The sequence below is a fragment of the Carcharhinus amblyrhynchos genome, chromosome 1 (assembly GCF_965287045.1).
Source record: "Carcharhinus amblyrhynchos chromosome 1, sCarAmb.v2.hapA, whole genome shotgun sequence".
Taxonomy (NCBI): domain Eukaryota; kingdom Metazoa; phylum Chordata; class Chondrichthyes; order Carcharhiniformes; family Carcharhinidae; genus Carcharhinus; species Carcharhinus amblyrhynchos.
The window spans coordinates 49,103,471-49,129,777 of NC_137324.1; the positions used below are offsets into that span (position 1 = coordinate 49,103,471).

Here is a 26,307-nt window from a genome sequence, read left to right on the forward strand (position 1 = left end):
GTCCACTGAATCTGCTCCACCATTCAGTCATGGCTGATATGTTTCTCAACCCGATTCTCCCGCCTTTCCTCATAATCTTTGATCCCTTTACCAATCAAGAACCTATCTTTCTCTGTCTTAAATGCACTCAATGACTTGGCCTCTGTGGCAATGAATGCCATAGATTTAACAAGGCAGACATGCCCTTGGTTTAAAGTTTCATTGGAAAGTCTCCAACAATGTAGCATTTGCTAAATTATCGACTTAGCTTTTGTACTAAAAAAATTCATTGACAAATGACATGAAACAACAACTTACCTTTGTATTCGCCTAATCACATAATCCTTTACAATTTTGAAGGTCAGACCTTCCTCAGAATGCATGTTTAATAGTGTTCTCGCACTCAGCAAACCACTGAAAAAGATCACAAGACAAATTGGCCAGTCTTTATATTCAACCATGTAGAAATATTCATGATTATCAAAATTACTGATTGCTAATGACTTTGAAACTGATTTAATAGTGCGTCACAACATTTTTCTCATTCTAGAAGATCAAGGACCATGCACATACCAGGCAATGATCATCTCCAACTACAGAGGAAATAACCATCACCCCTTGACATGCAATGGCATTTCTATCACTCAATTCCCCCACTACCAACATCTTGGGGCTCGCCATTGACAAGAAACTGAACTGGATGAGCCATACACATTCTGTGACTACAAAAGCAGGACAGAAGTTTGGAAACATGCAGTAAGTGACTCATTTCCTGACTCTCCAAAGCCTGTTCACCATCTACAAGGCACAAGTCAGGAGTGTGATGGAATACTCTCCACTTGCCTGGATAACTGCACCTTCAACAACACTTAAAAAGTTTGACATAAGAACATAAGAACATAAGAAATAAGAGCATGAGTAGGCCATATAGCCCTTCGAGCCTGCCCCGCCATTCAATAAGATCATGGCTGATCTGTTGTGGCTCAGTTCTACATTCCCGCCCTCTCCCCATAACCTTTAATCCCCTCACTTATCAAAAACCCATCAACCCGCGTCTTAAAAATATTTAGCGAGGCAGCCTCCACCACCTCAACGGGCAGAGAATTCCAGAGATTCACCACCCTTTGAGTGAAGAAGTTCCTCCTCAACTCCGTTCTAAACTGTCCCCCCTTTATCTTGAGGCTGTGCCCCCTAGTCCTACTGTCCTTTCTGAGCAGGAAGAATCTCTCCACCTCTATCCTATCCATCCCATTCATCATCTTATATGTCTCAATGAGATCTCCCCTCATTCTTCTAAACTCTAACGAGTACAAGCTTAGTTTATTCAGCCTCTCCTCATAGCTCAACCCCCTCAATGCCGGTATCAGCCTAGTAAACCTCCTCTGCACTCCCTCCAAGGCCAAAATATCCTTGCGTAAGTGCGGTGACCAAAACTGCACACAGTACTCCAGCTGCGGCCTCACCAATGCCCTATACAGCTGCAGCAAGACCTCCCTACTTTTATATTCAATCCCCCTCGCTGTGAAGGCCAGCATCCCATTCGCCTTCCTGACCACCTGCTGTACCTGCAGGCTGGGTTTTTGCGACTCATGCACAAGGACCCCGAGGTCCCTCTGCACCGTCGCCTGCTGCAGTTTTTCACCACGTAAGTAATAGACGTCATCCAGAACAAAGCAGTCTGCTTGATTTGCACCCCATTCACAAACATCCACTCTCTCCATCACAGTAAGAAGTCTCACAACACCAGGCTAAAGTCCAACAGGTTTATTTGGAATAACAAGCTTTTGGAGCACTGCTCCTTCATCAGGTGAGTGGGGAGGTAGGTTCACAAACACAGCGCATATAGATAAAAACACAATTGCAAGATAATTACAGATTAAAATGGGAAGAATGGTTGAAATGCGAGTCTTTACAGGTAATCAAGTCATCACGTCCACCAAAGTGAAAGCAGTATCTACTATCTACAAAATTCACTGCTGGAAATCACCAAGGCTCCTTAGACAACAGCTTCCAAATCCACAATTACTTCTAAAAAGGACAGGCACAACAAACACAGGAAAACAGCTACTGGCAAGTTCCCCTTCAAGGCACTCGCCATCCTGACTTTGGATATATATTACTGTTTCTTCACTGTTGCTGGGTACAAATCATGATCCTCCCAAACAGCACTGTGTGTTTACCTACACCACATGGACCACAGCAGTCCAAGAAGACAGCTCACCACCAGCTTCTCAAGGGAAATGAGGGATGGACATTACATGTTTGCCAAGCCAATGACACCCACATCCCATAAATGAATAAGACATAAAATATTGATAGTGCCAGTTTCAGCTCTGTGGGAGGCAAGGGAGGAGATTGCAAGAGCTCTAACATAAGGGCCGGAATTTTACTGCCTCTCCCAATACGGGAATTTGAGCAGACGGAGTGTGGACAACGGAAAGGTCCGTTGACCTCGGATGGGATTTTACAGTTTCGGGACGAGCAAAGCCATAAAGCCTTGCCCTAACTTTCAAATCCTCTCTGGCCACAGGAAGGATGCCAGAGCCTGGAGACAGTAAGAAGTCTCACAACACCAGGTTAAAGACATGTCTGACATTAACTTGGTGTTGTGTGACTTCTTACTGTACCCACCCCAGTCCAACACCTGCATCTCCACATTGAGGCTGGAGGACAGCTAATGTGCCATTATTCAATAACAGAAGGAGAAATAAACCAGGCAGTTACAGGCCAGTGAGTCTACTGTCAGTGGTGAAGAAATGATTAGAAAAAGTTCTGAGGGATAGAATTAATCTCCACTTGGATCCACCTAATCTAGGATAGCATTGTTTGTCAGGGAGAGATCATGTCTGATAAATTGATCAAATTTTTCAAGAAGGTGACTAGGTGTGTAGATGAAGACTGTGCAGTTGATATAGTGTACATGGATTTCAGTAAGGCTTTTAAATGGAAGACTGGTCAACAAGATAAGAGCCCATAGTATCCAGGGCAATTTTGGAAATTGGAAGCAGAGGGTGATGGTCAAAGGTTGTCCTTGTGACTGGAAGCCTGTGTCCAGTTGTGTACCACAGAGATCAGTGCTGGGTCCCTTGCTGTTTGTGATGTACATTAATGATCTAGACATGAAAGTAGGTGATCAATTGGTTCGCAGATGACACAAGAATCGGTGGTGTGGCAAATAGCGAGGAGGAAGATTTTAGATTACAAGACAGGACGATATAGACAGGCTGATAAGATGGGTAGAGCAGTGGTAAATGGAATTTAACCCTGAAAAGTGTGAGGAGATGCAATTTGGGAGGACTATCAAGGCAAGTAAATACACAATGAATGGTCGGACACTAGGAAGTACAGAGGACCAGAGAGACTTTGGGGTGCATGACTATAGATCCCCGAAGGCATCAAGACAGGCAGATGAGGCGGCTAAGAAGGCACATGGGATACTTGCCTTTATTAAAGGAGGCATAGTATATAAGACCAGGGAAGTTATGGTAAAGCTATATAAAAGAATTGTTAGGCCACAAATGAACTACTGTGTGCCGTTCTAGTTGCCATACTACAGGAAAGATATGGTTGCATTAGAAAGAGTGCAGAGGAGATTCATCAGGAAGTTGCCTGGGCTGAAGTGTTTCAGCTATGAAGAAAGGCTGGCTAGGCTGGGATTGTTTTCTGTGGAGCAGAGAAGACTGAGGGAGGACTTGATTAAGGTGTACAAAATTATGAGGAACAGATAGGAAAGGAACATTTCCCCTCAGTTAAGGGGTCAATAAACATGGAGCATAGATTTAAGGGAAGGAACAGAAAATTTAGAGGGGATTTGGGGAAAACATTTTCACCAAGAGGGTGTTGAGAATCTGTCATTGACAGAAAGGGTGATGGAGGCAGAACCCTCACAACATTTAAGAAGTATTTAGTTGAGCCCTTGAAATGCCACAGCATACAAGGCTACAGACCAAGTGCTGGAAAATGGGATTAGAATAGGCTTGATAGCCAGGGCAGGCAAGGTGGGCTGAAGGGCCTCTTTTTTGTGCTATAAAAAACTCTATGGATCTGCTTCTGAACTGTGGTAAGCTGCAACACTATGAATCCTGTGCTGGATAGTGGGATTAAAATGAATAGCTTACTTTTTCTCCTCTTTGGCTGGTGCAGATGCAATGGGCTGAAAGGCCTCTTTCTGCACTGTGACAAGTATATGTTTCTATGGCTCTATAATGCCATTGAATATCAAGGGGTGATGGTTAGATTATTTCTTGTTGGAGATGGCCATTGCCTTGCACATGTGTTACTTAATGTTATTTGCCACTTGTCAGCCCAAGCCTGGACATTGCCCAGGTCTTGCTGCAGAGGACATGAACTGTTTCAGCATCTCAGGAGTTGCGAATGGTGCTGAATATTGTGCAATCATCAGCGAACAATTCACTTCTGACCTTATAATGGAACAAAGGTCAGTGATAATACATCTGAAAATGATTAGAGCTAGTGATGTCCTGCAGCTGTGATGAACAACCTCCAACAACTACAACCATCCTCCTAGGTATGAGTTTAACCAGCAGAGATCTTTCCTACTGACTCCCATTGATTTCAGTTTTGCTAGGGGCAGCATGGTGGTACAGTGGTTAGCACTGCTACCTCACAGCACCAGGGTCCTAGGTTCAATTCTGTCCTGGGGTCACTGTCTGTGTGGAGTTTGCACATTCTCGCCTTGTCTATGTGGATTTCTTCCAGGTGCTCCGGTTTCCTCCGACAGTCCAGAGATGTGTGGGTTAGGTTGATTGACCGTATTAAATTGTCTGTTAGCATCAGAGGGAGTGACAGGCCGAAATGCATAGGGTTGCGGGAATAGGATCTGGGTGGGATTGTGGTCAGTGCAAACTCGATGGACCAAATGGCCTCCTTCTGCACTGTAGGAATTCTATGACTCTGGGGCTTCTTGATGCCACACTCAGTTAAATATTGCCTTGAAATCAAGGGCAATCATTATCACCTCACCTCTGGAGTTCAGCTCTTATGTCCATGTATGGACCAAGGCTGTAATGAAGTCAGGAGCTGAGTGACCCTGGTGTATGTCAGTGAGAAGGTTATGGCTAAGCAGGTGCTGCTTGATAGCACTGCTGATAACCCGTTCCATGACTTTACTGTGATTGAGAGTAGACTGTTGAAGTGCTTATTGGCTGGATCTCATTGAGAAGTATAAGATGATGAATGGGATGGATAGGATAGAGGTGGAGAGACTCTTCCCGCTCAGAAAGGATAGTAGGACTAGGGGTCACAGCCTCAAGATAAAGGGGGGGCGGTTTAGAACGGAGTTGAGGAGGAACTTTTTCACTCAAAGGGTGGTGAATCTCTGGAATTCTCTGCCCGTTGAAGTGGTGGAGGCTGCCTCGCTAAATATTTTTAAGACGCGGGTTGATGGGTTTTTGATAAGCGAGGGGATTAAGGGTTATGGGGAGAGGGCGGGAACGTGGAACTGAGCCACCACAGATCAGCCATGATCTTATTGAATGGCGGGGCAGGCTCGAAGGGCTATATGGCCTACTCCTGCTCCTATTTCTTATGTTCTTATGTTCTTATGGATAGGACTTGTCCTGTCTTGATTGATAGGACATGCCTGCCGGGTAAATGCCAGTGTTATAACTATACAGGAGAAACGTGGATAGGGGTGCAGCATGTTGGAGGACAAATCTTCAGTAATATCGCAAGAAAATTGTCAGGGCCCATAGCCTTTGCAGTATCCAGTGCCTTCATGTGAAAAGAATTGGCTAAAATCTGGCACCTGTAATGCTGGAGATTTCCAGAGGAAACTGAGATGGATCATCTACTTGGCACTTCTGGTTGAAGATTGTAGCAAATGCTTCAGCCTTATCTTTTCTCCCCTCATTGAAGGTATTTGTGGTGTTTTCCCCTCCAGTGAGTTTAATTATCCAGCATCATTCACGACTGCATGTGGCCAGACACCTGAGCTGAAACCTGATCCTTTGATCATAGAATTGTTCAGCTCAATTCATCATTTGCTGTGCATGTTATTTGACACACAAGCAGTCCTGTGTTGTAGCTTCACCAGGTTGGCAATTCATTTTTAGGTATGCTTGGTGTTACTCCTGGCATACCTTCCTGCACTCTTCACTGATCTAGTGCTAATCCCTGGCTTCTTGGTAATGATAGAATGGGGATGTGGTGGGCCATAATGTTACAGGTTGTGTTTTGAGTACAATTCTGCTGCAGATGGTCCATTGCACCTTATGGCTTCCAGTCTTGAGTTGCCACATCTGTTAGAAATCTATGCCATTTAGCATGGCAAACACCAAATGTCAGAAGTTTGACACTATGGAAATTGCTCACTTGGAGAGCTAGAAGAACCAGAATGGGCTGAACTGCCTCAATCTGTGGTTCTTATTTGCATTTGTGCAAACAGTGCATATATGCAATGAAGGTGGAAACAGTATAACTGATGCCCACAAACACACTGTTATATGACCACTAGTAAAATGGAGGAACATTGGTGCAATCAAACCAAAAAGGTGCCAAAAGAAGTAACATCATTCTCATTGGTTATATTGGGACTGCTCTAACTGGATCAGGATGTTCTCAATGTCTGTAAGTTAGTATACTGAGGGGCATGGACAGAATAGATAGCAAAAAACTGTTCCCACTCCAAAAAGGATCAAGAAAGAGAGGTCACACATTTAAAGTGACTGGGAAAAGAAATAAATGCAATGTGAGAAAAGCTTTTTCACAAAACAAGTGATTCAAATCTGGAATGCACTGCTTAAAGTGTGGGAGGCAGATTTAATGGAGCCATTCAAGAAGGCATTGAATGATTACTTGAATGGAAACAATTTGCAGGGATATGGGGAAAAAGCAAGGGAATGACACAAAATCATGATGCTTTTATGGAGAGCTAGTGCAGACGCAGTGGGCCAAATGGCTTCCTCTGCACTGTAGCAATATTGTCTTACTGTGTCTGGGCACTGACGGCCTGTGATGTGTAGTGGACATTGTGTGTGCTTTCTTTAGGACAACACAGGCATCTGCCTGGCTGAGAGTTCTGGAGGTAAACTCGAAAATCAGAAGAGTGATTTGACTAGCTGCAAGTTGCCCTTGCCTCATTGCAGGGAAAGTAATGCATCTTGCTTTGCTGGTGTGCTTGATTGCAAGGAGTGAGGAAATTACAGTTATGTATTATCTTGCTGTGTCGACAGATGCAGCCCAGGCCTGAAAGATTAGAAGAGACCGGTGGGCCATGTGCACAATATTTCTTTGGAGACCAGATGCTGCTACATTATGCAATCTTCCTTCTGGTGTGTGCTCAGGATCTGTTCCTCATGATGAGGGCACCCATTAGCATTATTTAAATAAGGTGACCTGTCTCTGAACTCGCACAAGAAACAATACTTTTCACTGCATACTAATGTATGTGAAATAACAAATCAAATCAAAATCAAATCAAATGACCCTGTCCTATCAGCAATTGGATAGATTTGATTCTTTCCTAATTGCCGCCACACTTTTCAGAATCTCCAATGAGCTATGCTTCCCCACAGCAAAGGGGAGATTTTGAAGAGAGTTTCATCCTTGGCTTATCTTGCGCATTTCTTTGGGGTTGGCTGAGAGCGCCAATGGCTTGTCCTTGGACTACATTGTTCACCCAGCTTCTGAGCAGTAGTATGTACTCAGAGAACATCACCCTCAAAAAATAAATTTGCCAGTCTGAAGCCACAGCCAGTCTGAATCACCATCAGATTTCCAGGGAGACTAACACATTGCTACATAATGTCACCAAAATGTCAGCTATCAGACACGAACTCTCAATTTAGAAATATATAATGCAGCTTCTAGGAACGTGTCGCAAAATTTCACGTAAAATTCAATATGTGTCTTAAACAGTGACCCATACAATGTTAAAAATAATTTACTTCAACTTGGAGCCAAACATGATTAGGGATCCCAATACTTGATTAGTTTGTCAACAGCATACTGGCAGGAATTGTTCAGACCAGCAATAATCATGCACAAATTATTTTCTCTTTTCCACATCAGATCATGAACATCTCCTGTTGATTGCCTGGTGATTGTTTCTGGGCAAAGCAATAAAAATTATAACGCAGTTCAACTCTCTTTATGAAGCTTTTTAACTCACCTAATCAGAAAAAAACTGTCCACTGCCAAATAGAAAGGACCGCCAAGAGAAAATATGTAAAGGACGTTGTTGGGGACAGATACCAACCACTCTACTGGATTATCTGAAAGAAACAAAAAAACTTCTGATATTTTTAAACTGGAAATGATAAATGTGACCAATGTGCAATACTTACGTGCCTTGCAAACATGCAGAGTATGTCAGAATTCCAAAGATGTGCGGGTTAGATTGATTGGCCATGGTAAATTGCCCCATAATGTCAGGGCGACTAGCAGGGTAAATATGTAGGATTAGCGGGATAGGGCCTGGGTGGATTGTAGTCAGTGCAGACCCGGTGGGCCAAATGGCTTCCTTCTGCACTGTAGGGATTCTATGGTTCTCTGATTCTATGACATTATTTGTTTGTAGTATAAAGCTAAGAGAATGTGCAACAAGGTCATTTGACTTGCATGGTACGTTTTTCCCTGTTAAGGATTCTATCCAATCTGCTGAGAAAAGCAACCTACCACAGATATAGTTTATAAGGATATAAATCTCTGGGACTTTTTTTCCTCCAAGCCCCAAAGGTCTAGAATGATGCCAGCTTTATGATTCACTGACCTTGTCCACAGCTGGGAATCTCTGGCTGCGCAATTGTGATGAAGGTTTGGCTGAGTAGCGAATTCTCCGTTCTCGACAGGACGAACGAGATCAGAGAATTCCGGCCATTTTTAACTCTGCTAGTGCTACTCCAAAAGTGAAATATTCTCAATTCTAAGTAGCATGTGAACAACACGGAACCAATTTTCTGCTTCTGTGCTCCAGGCTTAGAGCAGCACACATAACAAAAATATTGCAATAATGGACAGAAAATCAAGTTGGCGGTATAAGGGCTAACCATTTTCCACGCCTGATAACCATTCACTGCTCCACATCGAAATCATAAATGCAGAAAATTAGCCCTGTTGCTCCCTGGAATGGATAATAATCTGTTTCTGTCTTTTTTTCATAGTCTTCAGTGTCTGAAACAGATATTTATCTGAGCTACCTTTAGAGGATTTATCAAGACCAATTAATTGCTTTGCTTGGCAGTCAATTATAGATATGAATTGCCAGGTAAAAATATTCCTTCTAATCATGGAACGACTAATGCTGTTCCTTCATCCTCACTTTGCTTACCTCAATATATGCAATTCTGGATAAGTGAAAAAGAGGTAAACACTATCAACACAATCTTTTTTAATTAAGGGTTATATTAATTTTTTTTAGAAAATTTTCCCTTGCCTGTAAATGAATATTGCAAAACAAGCAAAAACAACATTTTAAAAAGATGCACACATGTAGAGATCATATTTAATATAGTCCACTGTACCTAAATTGTCAAACAAAACAAAATGGCAAACATGCCCTGAAATTATCCACAGTAAACTCAGAACTCGAATCCCATTTATTACTGGATAGGTTCCTGTAGTATTCTCAGTGGACAGCACGGTAGGGATACTGTTTTGTACAGCAAAGCTTGTAAGTATCCAACTGAAGAATCCTGCAAAGACCAAATAGCATGAAAAAGACATGGTTAAGATTTTTTAAAGCACGCTGCTGAATATCAGCAAATTACTGCAATGTGGTATCATTGCAAAAATCCAGATATCCTGGTTCACTCTGACATAACACTACTAACTACAATAACAACAGATATTTCATCAACAGGATGAGGGGGCACTTCTGCTCCAAGAGCAGCTGGATGGATGCCACTGACCGGTATGTTATACATCTAGGGGACTTGGAAACAGAGATGCGATGCGCAGTTGTTGAAAAAGAGACCCTCACAGTAACTTGGGCTTGTGAGAAGTTCTCTAACTGTACTGTTGGGCTGAACGTGATCACTGAAAAAGTCACAAACCATTGGTCTTACTATTGGCCGAGAAACATCTCACCAAGATCCAGCCCCCAGAATTCTGCTTGGGTCGCATGCACTTGCAATATGAGACAGTGTACATCCTGGGAGAAACATCAAATGACCATAGACACAATGTCCAGGGTCACAGTCAACCATCCTGTGACAAAAATTGTCAATCTGGTCAACAAGCTTGAGTTATATGCCAGAGAGCTCCAAAAACCTTCAACAGATACACCAGGAACAGATACCAGAGAAAGAATGTGACCATGCCTGTCTGTACTGCCTACAAGTTTGGTGGCCACTGCATTCACGTTGCAATGATATGAAAATTACTTCAAACAGTAGAAATGGATAACTTTAAATGATGATCTGTTAGGCAATGATGAGCGAGAGGCTAGTCATTCTTGTCTCACTCTGGCCACAGTTTCTACAACAAATCCGCTAAGACCACTGAGGTATCATGAAATGCAGAGCGTGTGCTCCGTCTGCAGTGTGGTGGTTGGGAATATCAAGACTGATTGAATAAATTATTTTAAACTGCCGGTGTATGCACTACACAAACCATTTGATACACAGTCTGATTTCAAGAAGAAACTAGATACAGTTCTAGAGTCTAAAGGGATCAAGGGATATGGGGGGAATGGAGGATTTGGATATTTAATTTGATGATCAGCCACAATCAAAATGAATGGCAGAGCAGGCGCGAAGGGCCAACGGGCTTACTCCTGTTTCTAGTTCCTATGTTTCTATGTTCTATGCCCAGAAAATACAAACAGGTGGAGTGGCTTCACAGTGGTTAGCATTGCTGCTTCACAGTGCCTGGAACCCAGGTCCAATTCCAGCCTCAGGTCACTGTCTGTGTGGAGCTTGCACTTTCTCCCCATGTCTGTGTGGGTTTCCTCCAAAAAACCTATGAAATTTAAAGCTGATGGTTTTAACAACGTAGAACCAATCCTATTGTGGGAAATATTGATATGTCATCATGGGTATAAAAGAAAGGGGCAGTGTGACAAAGGGAAAAGAGCAACTGCCACCTGCCAGACCTAACAGCTCACAGCTCTCACCTCTCAAGAGAGAGATAAAATCGCTGTCTCTCATAGCTTCATTTATGTCACAGAGAAAGCACCATCAAGATAGCAAAGAAAGAAGTCTCAGACAGAGAAATCAATAGAGAAGGCCCAGAGTGTTCCAGAAGACAAACCCTGGTTGTAATTTAGAGAATGACTAAATTCTATTTTTGTTAATGAATGGAAATTGCATTTATTTGAAGCATACCATTAAAATTTTGTTTTATTCTGGAACAGTTAATAGAAGAAATTTATTCAATTTGTTAATAGCTTGGTGAACTTGTTCGCTGTTAGTTAGATAATCAATTGTTTGATTTTAGAGTGTCAAGGATTTATTTTGTATTTAACCGCTAAAAGTTGCTGAAGAGCAGGTCGTAACACTTCACACTTTTTTCTTACAAATTATAGGGTGAGGTATTTCTCTTTGGGTGTTTTGGTGTTAGTTCTCAGAGTGGGGATCAACCCTTGCTTTTTAACACTAGTCACGTCTTAATTAGTTCTGCATTTAAGCTCGGTAAGAAATAAGTTAAGACCTATGCCCCAAATTGTCTCACACACCTTTGGTGTAATCGCTTTTCCTGTCACTTCAATATTTTTTGTAATTCCTTGGTCTTTAGAGATTTATATATATGCAGCCCTACGGGGAATCTACACCAGATGGACTGCAGTGGTTCAAGGGCAGGTAGGAAAAGGGGACAAATGCTGCCCCTACTTCTGTCCTCACATCCTGAGAAATAACTTTTAAAACTGCATTATTTTATAACGCAACATTTCTTTTCCAATAAGTTATTAGTAAAATTAACTATACCTTACCTGCTCCAGTGTTCTTTTCTGTTGATTCCATTGCACTGTGCCCTGGTGATTCAGGTTTGGCTTTTGTAATGGTTACTTGAAATTGCTGGCCATTCATTCTATTAAATGAAACTGCCCCATAGTGCTGGTGAACTGGACTTAAACCACCTTCCAACTCATTAGTAGATGATCTGCTTTTCCCCTCTTTTATTGTTATAAATATGGACCCAGCTATCGTCATCATTATAAAAAGAGCAACCACAAACCTGTTTTAGAAAAGAAATTGTCATAAATCTCGATATAAATATGGAAGTGCAATGGTAAGTCATTAAATACTGTATGTATGTAATACGTACATACAAATGCCAACAAAGGCATCAATATGAAGAACATTATTTTGGCAATAGGCGCTCTTCACTTTGTATGTGTTGTTAGACTCAAGGAATGATAGAATTGGTGAAGGGTCTATGAATAACATGTTCTTGACAATATCTGAAAGTAGAACGAAAAGGTAAAAGTACAGTTTTTGGTAATAGAAACTTATATTTGACTCTAAGAGATTTAAGAAAAAGCATAAACTAAACCCAACTCCTATTGTCTACTTAAAAGCGGAAAATTAGACAGTACGCTGAATTCAATATAATAAAATAAAAGCAAAATACTCTGGATGCTGGAATCGGAAACAAAACAGGAAACGCGGGAAAATCTCAGCAGGTCAGACAGCATCTGTGGAGAGAGAATAGAACCAATTGTTTCAGGTCTGGATGACCCTTCGTCAGACCTGAATGCCAGAATTCAAGTTTAGAACATAATTTCTGTAGCTGTCCCATTGACTCATATAAAACGTGAACTGTACTGAGTAATAACACCCACACCTGGGCTACAATTAACACAACACTCCTAGGATAGGATGACGGGCTGTTGAAGGTAATAAGGGATAGATTTTCTTTTGCGATTGCTCTCCATTGAACTCTGATGGAAAGTCTACATTGCTCACATTTCATGCTGAGTTGTGTTACTCGTCATGGTCTTGCGGCACATTCTGTCTATCTAGTAATGGTTCCTGGCCTGATTGGTCAGTTGTCTAATGATCAACTAGTGACTATCCTCTTTGATGAGATGAAGATGGGGTTGGTCTTTTTGGCTTGAGTCCTCTATTACGGGCGCAGTAATCTAATATCTAGGTTGTAATTTGTGCCTTCGATAAGAACTGCTTCGGTGCTGTGGCAGGAGCGGAATTCTGGTTTGACGGATTGGAGATTAGAGTTCCAGGAGAGGAGTGTGAGAATTTGGGAGGCAACAACATTTTCAAGGAACTTGGAGGGGGAAAAGGGATTAGAGACAGGGTGGTAGGACACAGGAGTCCCGGGTTGTATTTTTTTAATGGCAGGTTTGAAACAGTGGGGATAGCGCCTGAGGAGAAAGATTCCTTCATTGCATTGAACAAAGAACAAAGAAAAGTATAGCACAGGAACAGACCTTTCGACCCTCCAAGCCTGTGCCGATCATAATGCCCTAAATAAACTGAAAACTTTCTGCCCTTACTTGGTTCATATCATTCTTTTCTCTCCCTATTCATGTACTCATCCAGATGTCTCTTAAATGTTGCTAATGTGCCTGCTTTCACCACCTCCTCTGGTAACATATTCCAGGTACCCACCACTCTCTGCATGAAAAACTTCCCCCACACATCTCCCTTAAACTTTCCTCCTCTCACCTTGAACCTGTGCCCCCTTGTAACTGACACTTCCACTCTAAACAAATGCCCCTGACTATCCACCCTATCTATGCCTCTCATAATTTTGTAGGCCTCTATCAGGTCTCCCCTCAGTCTCTGTCTTTCCAGTGAAAACAATCCTAGTTTGTTCAATCTCTCCTCATAACTAACACCTTCAAGACCAAGAAACATCCTGGTGAACGTTCTTTGCACTCTCCCCAAAACTTCTATGTCATTCTGCTAGTGTGGTGACCAGAACTGCATGCACTACCTCGAAGTGTGGCCTAAACAAGGTTTTATATAGCTGCAACATGATTTCCCAACTCTTATACTCAATGCTCTGGCAAATGAAGGTAAGAATGTTATATGCTTTCTTAATCACCTTGGCCACTGTGTTGCCACTTCTAAGTTGACATGGGAGCCAGGACAGGAAAATCAAAATACTGAAGATGCTGGAAATTTGAAATAAATACAGAAAATTTGAGAAATACTCTGCAGGTCAGGCAATGTCAGCAGAGAGAGAAACATAGTTGACGGGTGAAATCTTCTGGAGGCGAGAGAGGTTTTAGCCATTAGATGGAAAGCTGACAAAGGACCTATGTTGCATCTTTTAGGGAGGTGTCACCATATTTTGTTCAAGGACCTACTCTCAGTCATTCCCCAGCCCCTATTTCTGGTGCCAGGTCCCTCAATCAGGCAGGTAGTGCCTTTGAACAAGGACATGTCAGGAACCAACAAACAATTCTGCATGTGTTGTTTGTAGTGCACCTCGCTTGACAAGCCCCTTGCTTACTGCTGGCTTAATAACAGCATCAGAGTGGCTTAAGTGGGCATTCATTAGTGGAGGGCTAAATCCAAGTGGAGGTGGGAAGGAGCTGGGGGTCCCCATCCACAGACTTCCTGCCTGATCGAGCACAAAACTCAAGATTTTGTCGAATATTTTAGGTGCGTGAACTTTAATCAAAGCTGATCTAAGCTCACAGATCTGAAACATTAGGGATGATTCTCCGGGGCTGCTAGCTCCCAATGAGAATCATGATGGTCTGCTGAAATGGTGCCAGGGCCAAAACAGGAATTGCGCCCAACATCAATCCCGTTGCAACGATCCCGGTCCGCCCCACGGGCCCTAATCAGGTTCCCACCCAGAGCAGGTGGGAAAATCATTGATGTTCTCAAAATGTAATTCATACCTTGTTACCGGATTAAATGCCGGCTACTCCAGCTTCCCATACGCTGCCACCCTCCCAGCGGAAAGTCCAGCGGGCACCAAACAGTACAGGTCCTGGCAAGTGTGGGCTGATGGGGGCAGGGCCTATGGGGACCCTATATCACTGTGTCTCTTTTATGGAGGGGAAGGTGGGGAGGCTTGAGGCCTCTAACTGGAGTGCTATGGGGCAGGGGTGGGTTTTGGGACACCCTCCTGTCTGCATGATGAGAAGGAGGAGAAGTGAGCAGTGACCTGTTCTTTTAGTGGTGGGTTGAAGGTTGACCTTCCGTGCTGAGGGGCAGAGTTTCTCCGCTTGTCAGCGAGGGGTTGCAGTGGGGGAGGAGGGGAGGGTAGGGGTGGGGGGTGGGACTGATAGCACCAGTGGGAAAAACTCCAGTTTTCTCACTGGCAGGCACACTTCGAAAACAAAATGGGAGAACTGGGGCCATTACCTCTTTTTCCTCTCTCCTCAGATGCTGCTAAACCTGCTGAGTATTTCCAGCATTTTCTGTTTCAATCCAGGAAGGGGCATTGAGTGGTCTGCAGTTTAATGGAAAGAGAGTAGAGAGCAGGAAGTGGGGCACATGGACAAGGTGATGAGAGGGCATCAGGGTGTGATGGGACAGAACTTAGAGAAAGGTACTTATTCTGGGCTGGATCAGGGGGATCCTTTGAAGACTTTTGGCTAATGGGTTGAGGCAGCTAATGGAATAGTCCTAATTGTCGATGTCCAACAGCTCCTTGAACTTGTGGAGGTGAAGGTGGAGGAGATAGAGCAGAATCTCTCAGCGTGTATCATCCCACTTGCTGCAGACTTTAACAGCTTTGTGCAAATTCAGGAGCCATTAAACATTTCTACGATGACAGCAAAATGAATCAGCAGTTAACCTGAAAGTAGTTGATAATCCCTTTAAGTTTAAGTTTATTTATTATTATCACAAGTAGGCTTACATTAATACAGCAATTAAATTACTGTGAAAATCTCTTAGTAGTCAAACTCTGACGTTTGTTTGGGTACACTGAGGGAGAATTTAGCATGGGCCAATGCACCAGGCTAGCACATCTTTTGGACTGTGGGAGGAAAGAAAAGCATCTAGAGCAAAGCCATGCAGACATAGGAAAACATACAGACTGCACACACAGAAACCCAAGCTGGTCTCTGGTGCTGTGAGGCAGCAGTGATAACCACTGTGTTACTGTGCCACCCATCAGGAGACTTAAAGGCTTAAAGAGGTTTAAATCACAAGTGGGTGGGAACATCCTTCCTGCTGCTCAATGATCTTCAGCTTTGCATGTTTAAGGGGGGAGATCCAGGAGGCAAGCCCTGAGTGATCACTGACACCCTCAATAAGTTGGCATCTGGCGCAGCTAGAATGGGAAGTGTGCGTCTCTGCCATGGGTGCCAATTGTGAGATAAAATGGTACCAAATACACAGGCACCACAAAGAGAAATCTTTAGTAAAAGTGTTTGCATGTTCAAGTACCAGATAATTAGCGATGACTGATATGCCTCACACTGTAACAGAGCCCAATTCTGCTCACTGCCTATGCTAATCTGCAAAAAATTTGCGTGAGATGACAGAGGGTGAGCAAAGGAAGTGGAACTGCACTCCAATGTGACTAAGCAGTTTTAAGGGAAAATTGGACGTGGAATAAAAAATTGAATAATAAATGATGGATCGACGATTATGTTAACGTATAGATATGTTAACTTACGACTCTCACCAACTTTTACAGATACATCATAGAAAGCATTCTTTCCAGTTGTATCACAGCTTGGTATGGCTTTTGCTCTGTCCAAGATCACTTGAAACTACAAAGCGTCATCAACAAAGCCCAATCCATCACACAAATCAGCCTCCCATCCATTGACTCTGTCCACGCTTCCCACTGCCTTAGAAAAGCAGCCAGCATAATCAAGGACCCAACACACCCCGAACATACTCTCTTCCACTTTTCTGTTGGGAATAAGTTAGAAGAGTCTAAAGTCACATGCCAACAGACTCAAGAACAGCTTCTTCCCTGCTGCCATCAGACTTTTGAATGGACCTACCATCCATTAAGTTGATCTTTCTCTACACCCTAGCTATGACTGTAACTACATTCTGCACTCTCTCCTTTTCTTCTGCCCTCTGTACTGTATGAATGGTATCCTTTGTCTGTACAGCACACAAGAAACAATGCTTTTCAATGCATATCAATACATGTGACAATAATAGATCAAATCAAATTGAACCAAAATGCACCTTAATTGAGTCCAGTGATGCTCACTGCCTCAGCTAATCTGTAAAAGATCTGGGTGAGGTGACAGAGGATGAGCAAAGGAAGTAGGACTATGTTCCAATGTGAGTAAGCAGCTTTAAGGTGAGGTTGGAATAAAATAAATTAAGTAATAAATGATAGGTCAATGATTATGTTAACATACAGATCACAAGGGGACAATCAGTGCAAGACTCTGTGATCGAATGTTTCGCTATTGGATTTGATGGGAAAATGGAATCTATTTAGAACTACATTTATTGTAAAAGTCACATCTCATGGTGCCTTCTTTGCAGCTCTCTAGACATCTAGCATAGCCTTTACAATTATCGGACAGATTTGGTCCTGCCTGCTCTCCCCGTGAAGGAGTCATCCCTGGTACACGTTAATAGGAGCCAACTTTAGTCCTGACAGAACATCCTATTGAGAGGGGATGACACTGAATACCAAGCCTCAACACTGGTGCCCCAGACTCAAAAATAGCTTCTTCCCAGCTGCCATTAGACTTTTGAATGGACCTACCTTCCATTAAGCTGATCTTTCTCTACACCCTAGCTATGACTGTAACATTACATTCTGCACACTCTCCTTTTCTTCTCCCCTCTGTACACTATGAATGGTATTCTTTGTCTGTACAGCACACAAGAAATGCTTTTCAATGCATACCAATACATGTGACAATAATAGATCAAATCAAATTGAACCAAAATGTGCCTTAAACTGTAACGGAGTCCAGCTATGACCGCAACACTGCATTCTGCATGCTCTCATTTTCTTCTCTATGAATAGTATGCTTTGTCCATATAACGAAAGAGCAATACTTTTCATTGTATACTAATACATGTGACAATAATAAATCAAATCAGATGTATACTGTAAGATACATTCACCCTTACCAAACCACTCAGGCATCATTATTTCTTCATTCTTGCAAGAACTGGGCACACAAATAGCGACATCATAATCAATCATGCCCTATTCAAAACAAAGATATGTTATTGTAAGATCAGTTCTACAAGACCAGCAACAAATATGTTTGACTAAAAGTCTATGATATACCTGTTGAATTGTCAGTTTACAATATTGTCCATTAAACTTTCCGGAAGGAGTTTGAGCTGAGGTACATTCACTGTAGGACCCCAGTTGATCAACATTTCCATGTAAAATATTGCTGCCTTCTTTTCCAATGGAATCATACACTGAATATCCCAAGAGAGAAAACATCTTTATTATTTATTGATAAGGACTTTTTATAAAATTTGAAGTCAGAGTATTGCGATGAGCCGAGAGATATTTAAGGTGAATATAATTCATAGAAAAGCACATCTTGAAGGACTGATCTGCTGAATGAAGCTTCATAAAATATCAGTGTGTGTAACCTCAAGAGCTAGGTAAAAACTTGCATAAGTTAGCACTTTTCCATGGGGCTATGTACCATATGAAAAACACACACTGTTTTCCATTCAAACTTCATTATAAAACCACAAGAAAAGCACTTGAAACATAAAAACGGTAGCTGAGCAGGGAGATGCAGAAAGAACCAGAGGAGGCTGTGGAATGTAATGCACAATTTTGACCACTGTACACTAGCAAAGATAAGCAGGCAAAGGTGAAAATCCAGAAAGAACAATCAAATTTATATCTATCTTAAAACATCTGAGCTCAGAGGAAATGTTGAAGAGAGACCGGAACTGTTTATTCCGGAGAACAGAAGACTCAGGAGAAATAAAACTAAGAAAGACTTGCATTCATTTGGCACTTTTTATGACCACTGGATCTTTCAAAGCTCTTCACAGTCTATGGAGTATTTTTGGAAAGTAGTCACTGGGTGGGGAGGGGATTTTCCGATCCCATTTCCAGGGAGAGGGATCGGCACCGGGAGCAGGAAATCCCACGGGAGTCACAAAACGGGTTTACGCCAACGGGACTTTCTGCTCCAATTTTCCCAGCCCCCGCCAATGATGTCTTTAAATATCATTATCAGGTCTTTATGCCTGTGTTGGATTTTCCCTTCATGACGCCACGCCAACATGAACCATGATAGGTCTACACGATGTGTACCTACCGATCAGAACCTGCCAAAGGCACGCAGCTGAGTGCATCCTCCAGGAGGGTGAGTGTCATGCCCAGGCAGCACCCAGACATTACTCCTTGATACTGCCCAGGCCCTTCTTGGGCACTGTTTCTTGGTGCCCCCTGACACTGCCCCAGTAATGCCCTGCACTGCTGCTCGCAGTGCCAGCATGACATTGTGGGACCTGTCCCGTAACTTTTATTTTTTGAAGTCCCTGAGTACATGGTGGATGCAGCCATTCTTGGGGCCCATAGCTTCCAGGCTGTCTTTCTTGTCCTGTGCAACGGTGCCTAAAAGTGAGAAAATTCTACCCATGGTGATATACAGCAAAGTCAGCAGCCAATACGTATGCAAAAACCTCCCACCAACATGCTGATGTCCAGGTAGTCATATTTTTATGTGACATTGATGATGAATAAATATTAGCTGGGGCGCTAGTGATAAGTCCCCTGCTATTCTTCAAAATAATGCCATGGGGTCATTTACATTCACCCAGGTTGGCAGGTGCGGTCTTTGTTTAGGCCGGCAGTGAAGCATTTCCTCACCGAAGAGTGAACCTTGATTTTCACACTCAAGCCCTGAAATGAGACTTGAACCCAGAAACTTGTTACTCTGAGATAAGAGTGCTCCAATCTGAGACGCAGAGGACATTATTAAACAATGCCATTTTCTTAGGGCATAGATAAATTGAACCCTAATAATGGTCATACATTTTCACAAACATTGGCTTTCTCACCACAGTTTTACCAAAACCCAATTATTTCCAGTCAATGTTATGGTGGGGAATCAGGACAACCATGAGGAAATTCAAGACTGATATACTTATCATAAAATCATAGAATCTACGGCACAGAGACAGGCCCTTCGGCCCAAACTGGCCCATGTTGACCAAAATGCCCATCTAATCTAACCCTATTTGCCTGCATTTGGCCCATATCCCTCTAAACCTTTCTTATCCATGTATCTGCCTGAATGCCTTTTAAATATTAAATGTTCCTGCCTCAACCACTTCCTCTAGCCATTCATTCCACATACTTCTCACACCCTGTATAAAAAAGTTGCTTCTCAGTTTCTCATTAATTCTTTGCCTTCTTAACTTAAACCTACACCTTCTAATTCTCGATTCCCCAACCTGGGAAAAAGACTGAGTGTATTCACTCTATCCATGCCTCTCATGATCTTATACACTTCTATAAATCACTGCTCAATCTCCCATGCTCCAAAGAAAAATGTCCTAGCCTGTCCAATCTCTCCTTATAAAATCAAGGCACATGGGCTTGAGTTGGAAGAGTTAACATGGAATAGACAATTTAGATTCAGCTACTTAAAAGCGGAGGATGACAAAGACATGAAACAGGTTGCCTGGGTTAGTTGATGGTCCGGCAAAACTTCAGAGAGGATTACAAAAGTTTTTTGAGTGAATGGGTGATTGGGTGATAATAATATTCATTGTGTAACATGATTTCTATACACAAAGTTGATAGAGGAAGGAAATGAGTAGCTATCGATACTTCCCTACAAGAAGAAAAGAAAAATAAAAGATTCAGCTATCCATCGCTACCTGCAAAACTCCCTCTTCTGCATCTCTGAACAGTTGTCACAAAACACCCTATCACATTCCTTGAGCTAAGAAATGCTATGGCAGTTAGCTTCTCTGGCATAGGCTACAAGGTGCTTGTAAGATAGTGTGTCGTGAGCATTGTAGTTGTCAGATGCATAAATTCCATACCTTCTCAGGGATGCCCTTATAGCAATCACAGAATCCTACAGTGCAGAAAGAGGCCATTTGGCCCATCAAGTCTGCACCAACCACAACCCCACCCAGGCCCTATCCCCATATATTTACCCACTAATCCCTCTAACCTATGCATCCCAGGACACTAAGGGCAATTTAAAATGGCCAATCAACCAAGCCCGCACATCTTTGGACTGTGGGAGGAAACCGGAGCACCCAGAGAAAACCCACACAGACACAAGAAGAATTGCAAACTCCACACAGATGACTGCTGGAAAGGCTGCCATCAGAAAGGTACAATACTGCATAGGAATTAGGGATGCATATACAATCAGAATTAGGGATGGGAATAAACGCTGGCCTTGCCAGTAACACCCAAATCGTATGAATGAATACAATAATATTCTGGCTGTTTTTTGCCATTCAGCCATATGGATAACAGTACAGGAGGTCATAAGCAATGTGATAGGACTCTCAATTTCTAAAAACTTTGGTCTATTGATTCTACTTTGTAATTATTTTCATTCCATTCTGTTCCTTCCTTCCATCCTCTCTATCTTCTGTTCCCATCTTTTACTCCATTCCAGATTCAATACACTTCCCTTCTTTTTACTTCCCCTTCACTCCCTTGAAGTTGTAATTCTATTCCTAATTGTGGGTTTGATGTGCTGTTTCTAATATAAGCCTCTGTGCAGACGTTATTTTAGCTTTCCTGTTAGACATTACACAATACTTCACAGATTCAAAAAACATGTTTTCAGTACTTACTTAATAAGGCGTACATTTGGGGGTTTTCAGACTGAAGTTCCTCAAGAAACTTATTGCTGTCATCAAGACATTCTGAAGACAAATTTCTTTCGAAAGTTCTAAATTGAGGCAGGGACAGCACAAGTAACATCCACACCAGCATTTTCCCAGTCGGTTAAAACCTTTCTATTGCTGTCCTTTGGCTAGCCTAAGTTATGGACATATAAATAAATATATATATTAGGCTACCATTGAAATGGTTCATCAAAAGATCTATAATTACACCATGCAAATTAAAGGCATGAAATTGGTTATATTCAAGAGAAAGTACAAAACAAATTTAAATCCTTGTAGCTTTTCTGCTGAACAGCTGTTCAATTAATGGATGTGTAGGTCCGCAGGAACAATTTCCACCCTGAAATTACAACGAACGCAACCATCTTTTCAGTTCCACTTAGCATTTGCCACATCACCGTCACGGTCATTGTTTCTGAAAGCAAATTTGGTTCAGTGCTTACCACAAACTGATTTCCAATGATGACAGTTTCTAGTAGCCAGACAGCATCCAGGGGACAAAGGGCTGAAACCGTGTTAAATATCAGTTCGGAAATAGATCATTGCAAGGAAATAGCTACTTGATGCACAAAAAGGGAAATTATTCTGAATTCAATTATGCTTGGTTCTTTATGTAGCATTTTATCAATTCTCAAAATTCTTCATAGCTGATTAGCACTTTTGAAGAAGAGCGATGCTTACTGTGTAGGTAAGCCTACTTGTCTGACCAATAAGAATTAGAAATTAAAGCCAGAATTTTACCGGGCATTTCGTGTGGACATGGTGGGGAAACAGCAAAATGAGAGTGGGCCACATTTGGCTGAAAGTCCAACACCTTGACATCGCTTTAGGATTTTACCAGCAGTGGGAACCATGGATAGCAGACTTTGGACATCGAAGTATAAGGCAGTAAAAAGGCACTTGAAAGGTCAATTAACTTCAATTTAATGGCATATTAATGGCAGGCAGGGACTATAAGTCTTTGGAGCCGGGCCTAGTTAAAGGAGGTGCAGAGAAGCAAGAGCTAAATGCTGTTTCTCAAATGAAATCATCAGGAGTGCTAATGTAAGGTGGCAAGAAGGGTACTGCACTAGGGGCATTGCTAGACATTGGCAAAGGGACAAGAAGCTACTAGAACTGTGGGGATATGTTAACAAGGTGACAGAGAAACAATGGCACTTGATCTAAGGAAAAGACTTAGCGACACATTTAGTTGGGGGGTTGAGGAGGGCATGTTGATAGAAGGCCTATAAATCAGAGAGAGACCACCTGCCATGGGCTTTATCTACCCTAGCATTGGGGCTCCCATTGAGGAGGAGAGATGGCTCATATATGGCCCCAGTAGCAGCATGTTAACAACCCCAGGATGGCCATAAAACATTAGACAAGGGTCATGGGTGGAGAGGGGAACTGGTGGTTTTGGGATGGTGGCGCTGGCTCGTTGGGCTGAAGGGCCTGTTTCCCGGGCTGTTTTTGTTCTTTGTTCTTTGATTAATAGGACCAGCTCTGGATGGGCAAGATGGGAGAAAGATGCACAGAAGCACACCAATATCCTCCTGCATGTAGAAGAGGGACACCCAATTCCAGTGGAAAAGATAATTACTGCAGCTCTCAACTTTTACACCTAGTTTCCAAGGATCCTGTGGATTCTAAGGATCCACTAGTGACATGTATGGGACATCCTAGTTGGCAGCCCATCAGTGCATCAAGGACATGACTGATGTCCTGTTCAAGGAGGTTGACAATAATGCACTATTAAACAACTTGCACACTCGGGCATTGATGTTTGGGATTGTGACTGGATTCCCCCGATTGTAGAGTTTTATCGACTGCGCACCTATCAAGGCTCCAACAGACCAGCCAGTGGTCCTCGTCAATAGGATCAATGATCATCTGATCTTTGGCCACCAAAAGCCATTCTTTCAGGTATGTGCATGGTTCCCAACAGGAAGTCACAACACCTAATACTTTGTCAGTTGCAGATGCCATAGCTTTTCCAGCCCCTATGCACCTGCAGGGAAGGATACTTAGAGACAAGGGCTACTCGTTGAGGTAGTCTCACCTGTGAGGATCCATCACACAGGTGCGAAGGAGAGGTACAACACTTTCCATGGGTTAAACTGAGCAATCATCAAGCAGGCTTTTGGGTTTCTGTAGGTGTGATTCAAGTGCTGGGATCAACATAACATGTCCCAGCAATGGTCTCACATAAATTGGTGACCTGTGGTGCATGACATAAGTTAACATAGCAGAGGAGGGAGGCTTTGAACAATGCGAACATTGCAGATCACGATAGCTCCCTTGCGAAGAGGGTTTGGAGGAGTCAACTGACCAGACAATGCAAAATGAAGAACTCAACAATCACAGGCAAGGCTCAATTGATGCATATAAAAGAGGCTCAGGTCATAGAGTCACAGATTCATACAGTACAGAAGAGGTCCTTTTGCCCATCACATAGGCAAAACTACACTAAATCTGCACAGATCTCGCTTTCCAGAATTTGGTCCATAGTCTTGAGTGTGATGACATTTCAAGTACTCATCCACATATGGTTTAAAGTTTTGAGGTTTCCCACCTCTACTACCCTCCCAGGCTGTACATCCCAGGCTCCCACTATCCTCTGGGTGAAAATAAATCCCCAAGTCCCCTCTAAACTTCCTGTCTCTCACATTAAAACTATGTCTCCATGTTATTGACCCTTCAACTAAGGGAAACAGCTGCTTTAATTCCATGCTGTCCATACCCCTCAATCTTATACACCTCAATCAGATCACCTCTCGGCCTTTTCTGCTCTAAAGAAAACAACCAGAACCTATCCAGCTACTCTTTATAGCTCAAATGTCCCATCCCAGGCAACATCCTGGTGAATCTCCTCTGCACTCTCACCCACTTCCTATGCATCTCCTCTGCACCCTCACCCACTTCCTACACACCGCACCCTTTTACCTCCTCCTTCCTCACCGTTCAAGGTCTCAAATACTCTTTTCAGGTGAAACATTTCACCTGCACCTCCTTCAATTTGATCTACTATATTCACTGGGCCCAATGCGGTCTCCTCTGTCTTGGTGAGATTAAACATAGATTGGGTGACCGCTTTGTGAAACACTTTCACTCAGTCTGCATGGATGACCCCAATATTCCTGTAACTTTTCATTTAGATTCAGCCTCTTCCCTACATATGCTCCAGTGAAAGCCAACACAAACTGGCGGCGCAACACTGGATCTTCTAATTGGACATAATACAGCCCTCAGGACGCAACATTGAGTTCAACAACTTTATACTGTGGTCCTTCTCCTCCATTTGGATCCCTTCCCCCCCCGCCCCCCGACAATGCAAAGATCGTCTCTCCCACTGGGCCACTTGTCACTTGTTCTTTAGTTTTGCTTTCATTGAGTGCTGAACTTTGTTCTCCTATTAGCATATTCTGATATCTTACCTTTATGTTATTATTAGCATGTTTTACAGCCCTTCACTCTGTCAGTAGTGCTACCTCTGATTGTATATTACACATCTTTGTTGCAATCACTCCTAACTCCCCCAGTCATTGACCTTCGATTCTACTTCAGTTGTTCCATCCCGTCTTATACAATCCATCACATTTCTCCTCTTTTTAGCTCTGGTGAAGAGTCATACTGGTGTTTGAACATTTTCAAATGTTCAAAACTGTTTCTCTCTTCACAGATACTGTCAGGTCTGCTTGAATTTTTTCAGCATTTTCCATTTTTGTTTACGATTTCCAGCATTTGCAGTATTTTGCTTTAGTATTATGTTGTTAGAAATACTCAATTTGGGGACAGGATGGCTCTGATCAATGGTGCCGCTTATCATGTAAAAGGGTGAAAAAGAATTATTCTGTCTTTTAGCGCTGTGTGGATTTCTCCATGTCAGTCATTGACCAATCATTGTGTAGTTTGAAAAAAAAAAGTGCAAAATACCACAAGTTTCATACCTATCCATTGTCCAATAGTTAAAATTTTCCATATAAACTATTTTCACTTAATTTCAGCTTTTCGAGAGAGAAGATAAACTATTTCCAATTTAGTCCTTTAAGAACAGGCATTCCCAGCGTTTGACTTGTGCTAGTAAACATCATTCATCCATTTCACTAGTTCTGTTTTGTTAGAGGCAAGTTTCTAGTTCCAGTGAATCTCTACACCCTTAGGGCTCAATTTAGTCGCACCCATTTTGAGAGTTCCCTCCATAAGAGGTGCTCAAATGATGATGTCCAAGGAGCTCTGAGTTCATGGCCTTGAATCTCATCATAATGGAGACAGCGGTAGGGTACAAGCTTGTTCAGATTAGTGCTCCCATTTCCAAGTACTGTAGGTATCAAATTGGATCTTTGTTCTTTATTCATGTGTGGGACTTTGGCATTGCTGGCTGGCATTTATTGCCTGTCCTTAGCTTCTCTTGGAGGGAAGTTGAGAATCAACCTCATTGCTGTGGCTCTGGAGTCACATGTAGGCCACTCCAGGTAAGGACAGCAGATTTTCCATTCCTAAAGGACATTAGTGAACCAGATGAGTTTATCCAACAATCGTCAATGGTTCCGTGGTCATAAGTAGATTCTTAATTCCAGGTTTTTCTTTACTGAATTCAAATTCCACCATCTGCCATGCTGGGATTTGAAATTGGGTCCCCCGAACATTAGCTGGATTAATGGTC

At 42.5% G+C, this 26,307-nt stretch overlaps 1 protein-coding gene across 1 annotated transcript in view; it reads right to left on the bottom strand.

Annotated features, from left to right (window-relative positions):
* Window positions 1–21,750, bottom strand: part of oacyl (O-acyltransferase like) — a 55,743-nt gene extending 33,993 nt beyond the window's left edge. The window contains exons 1-8 of the mRNA XM_080188648.1: window positions 21,609–21,750; window positions 18,091–18,230; window positions 17,928–18,006; window positions 12,205–12,340; window positions 11,870–12,114; window positions 9,462–9,632; window positions 8,111–8,213; window positions 298–393 (exon numbers count right to left, since the gene is read on the bottom strand). Of these exons, the coding sequence (XP_080044774.1) occupies window positions 298–393; window positions 8,111–8,213; window positions 9,462–9,632; window positions 11,870–12,114; window positions 12,205–12,340; window positions 17,928–18,006; window positions 18,091–18,230; window positions 21,609–21,750 (1,112 nt within the window). The remainder of the gene's footprint in view (window positions 1–297; window positions 394–8,110; window positions 8,214–9,461; window positions 9,633–11,869; window positions 12,115–12,204; window positions 12,341–17,927; window positions 18,007–18,090; window positions 18,231–21,608) is intronic.
* Window positions 21,751–26,307: the final 4,557 nt, after the last annotated feature.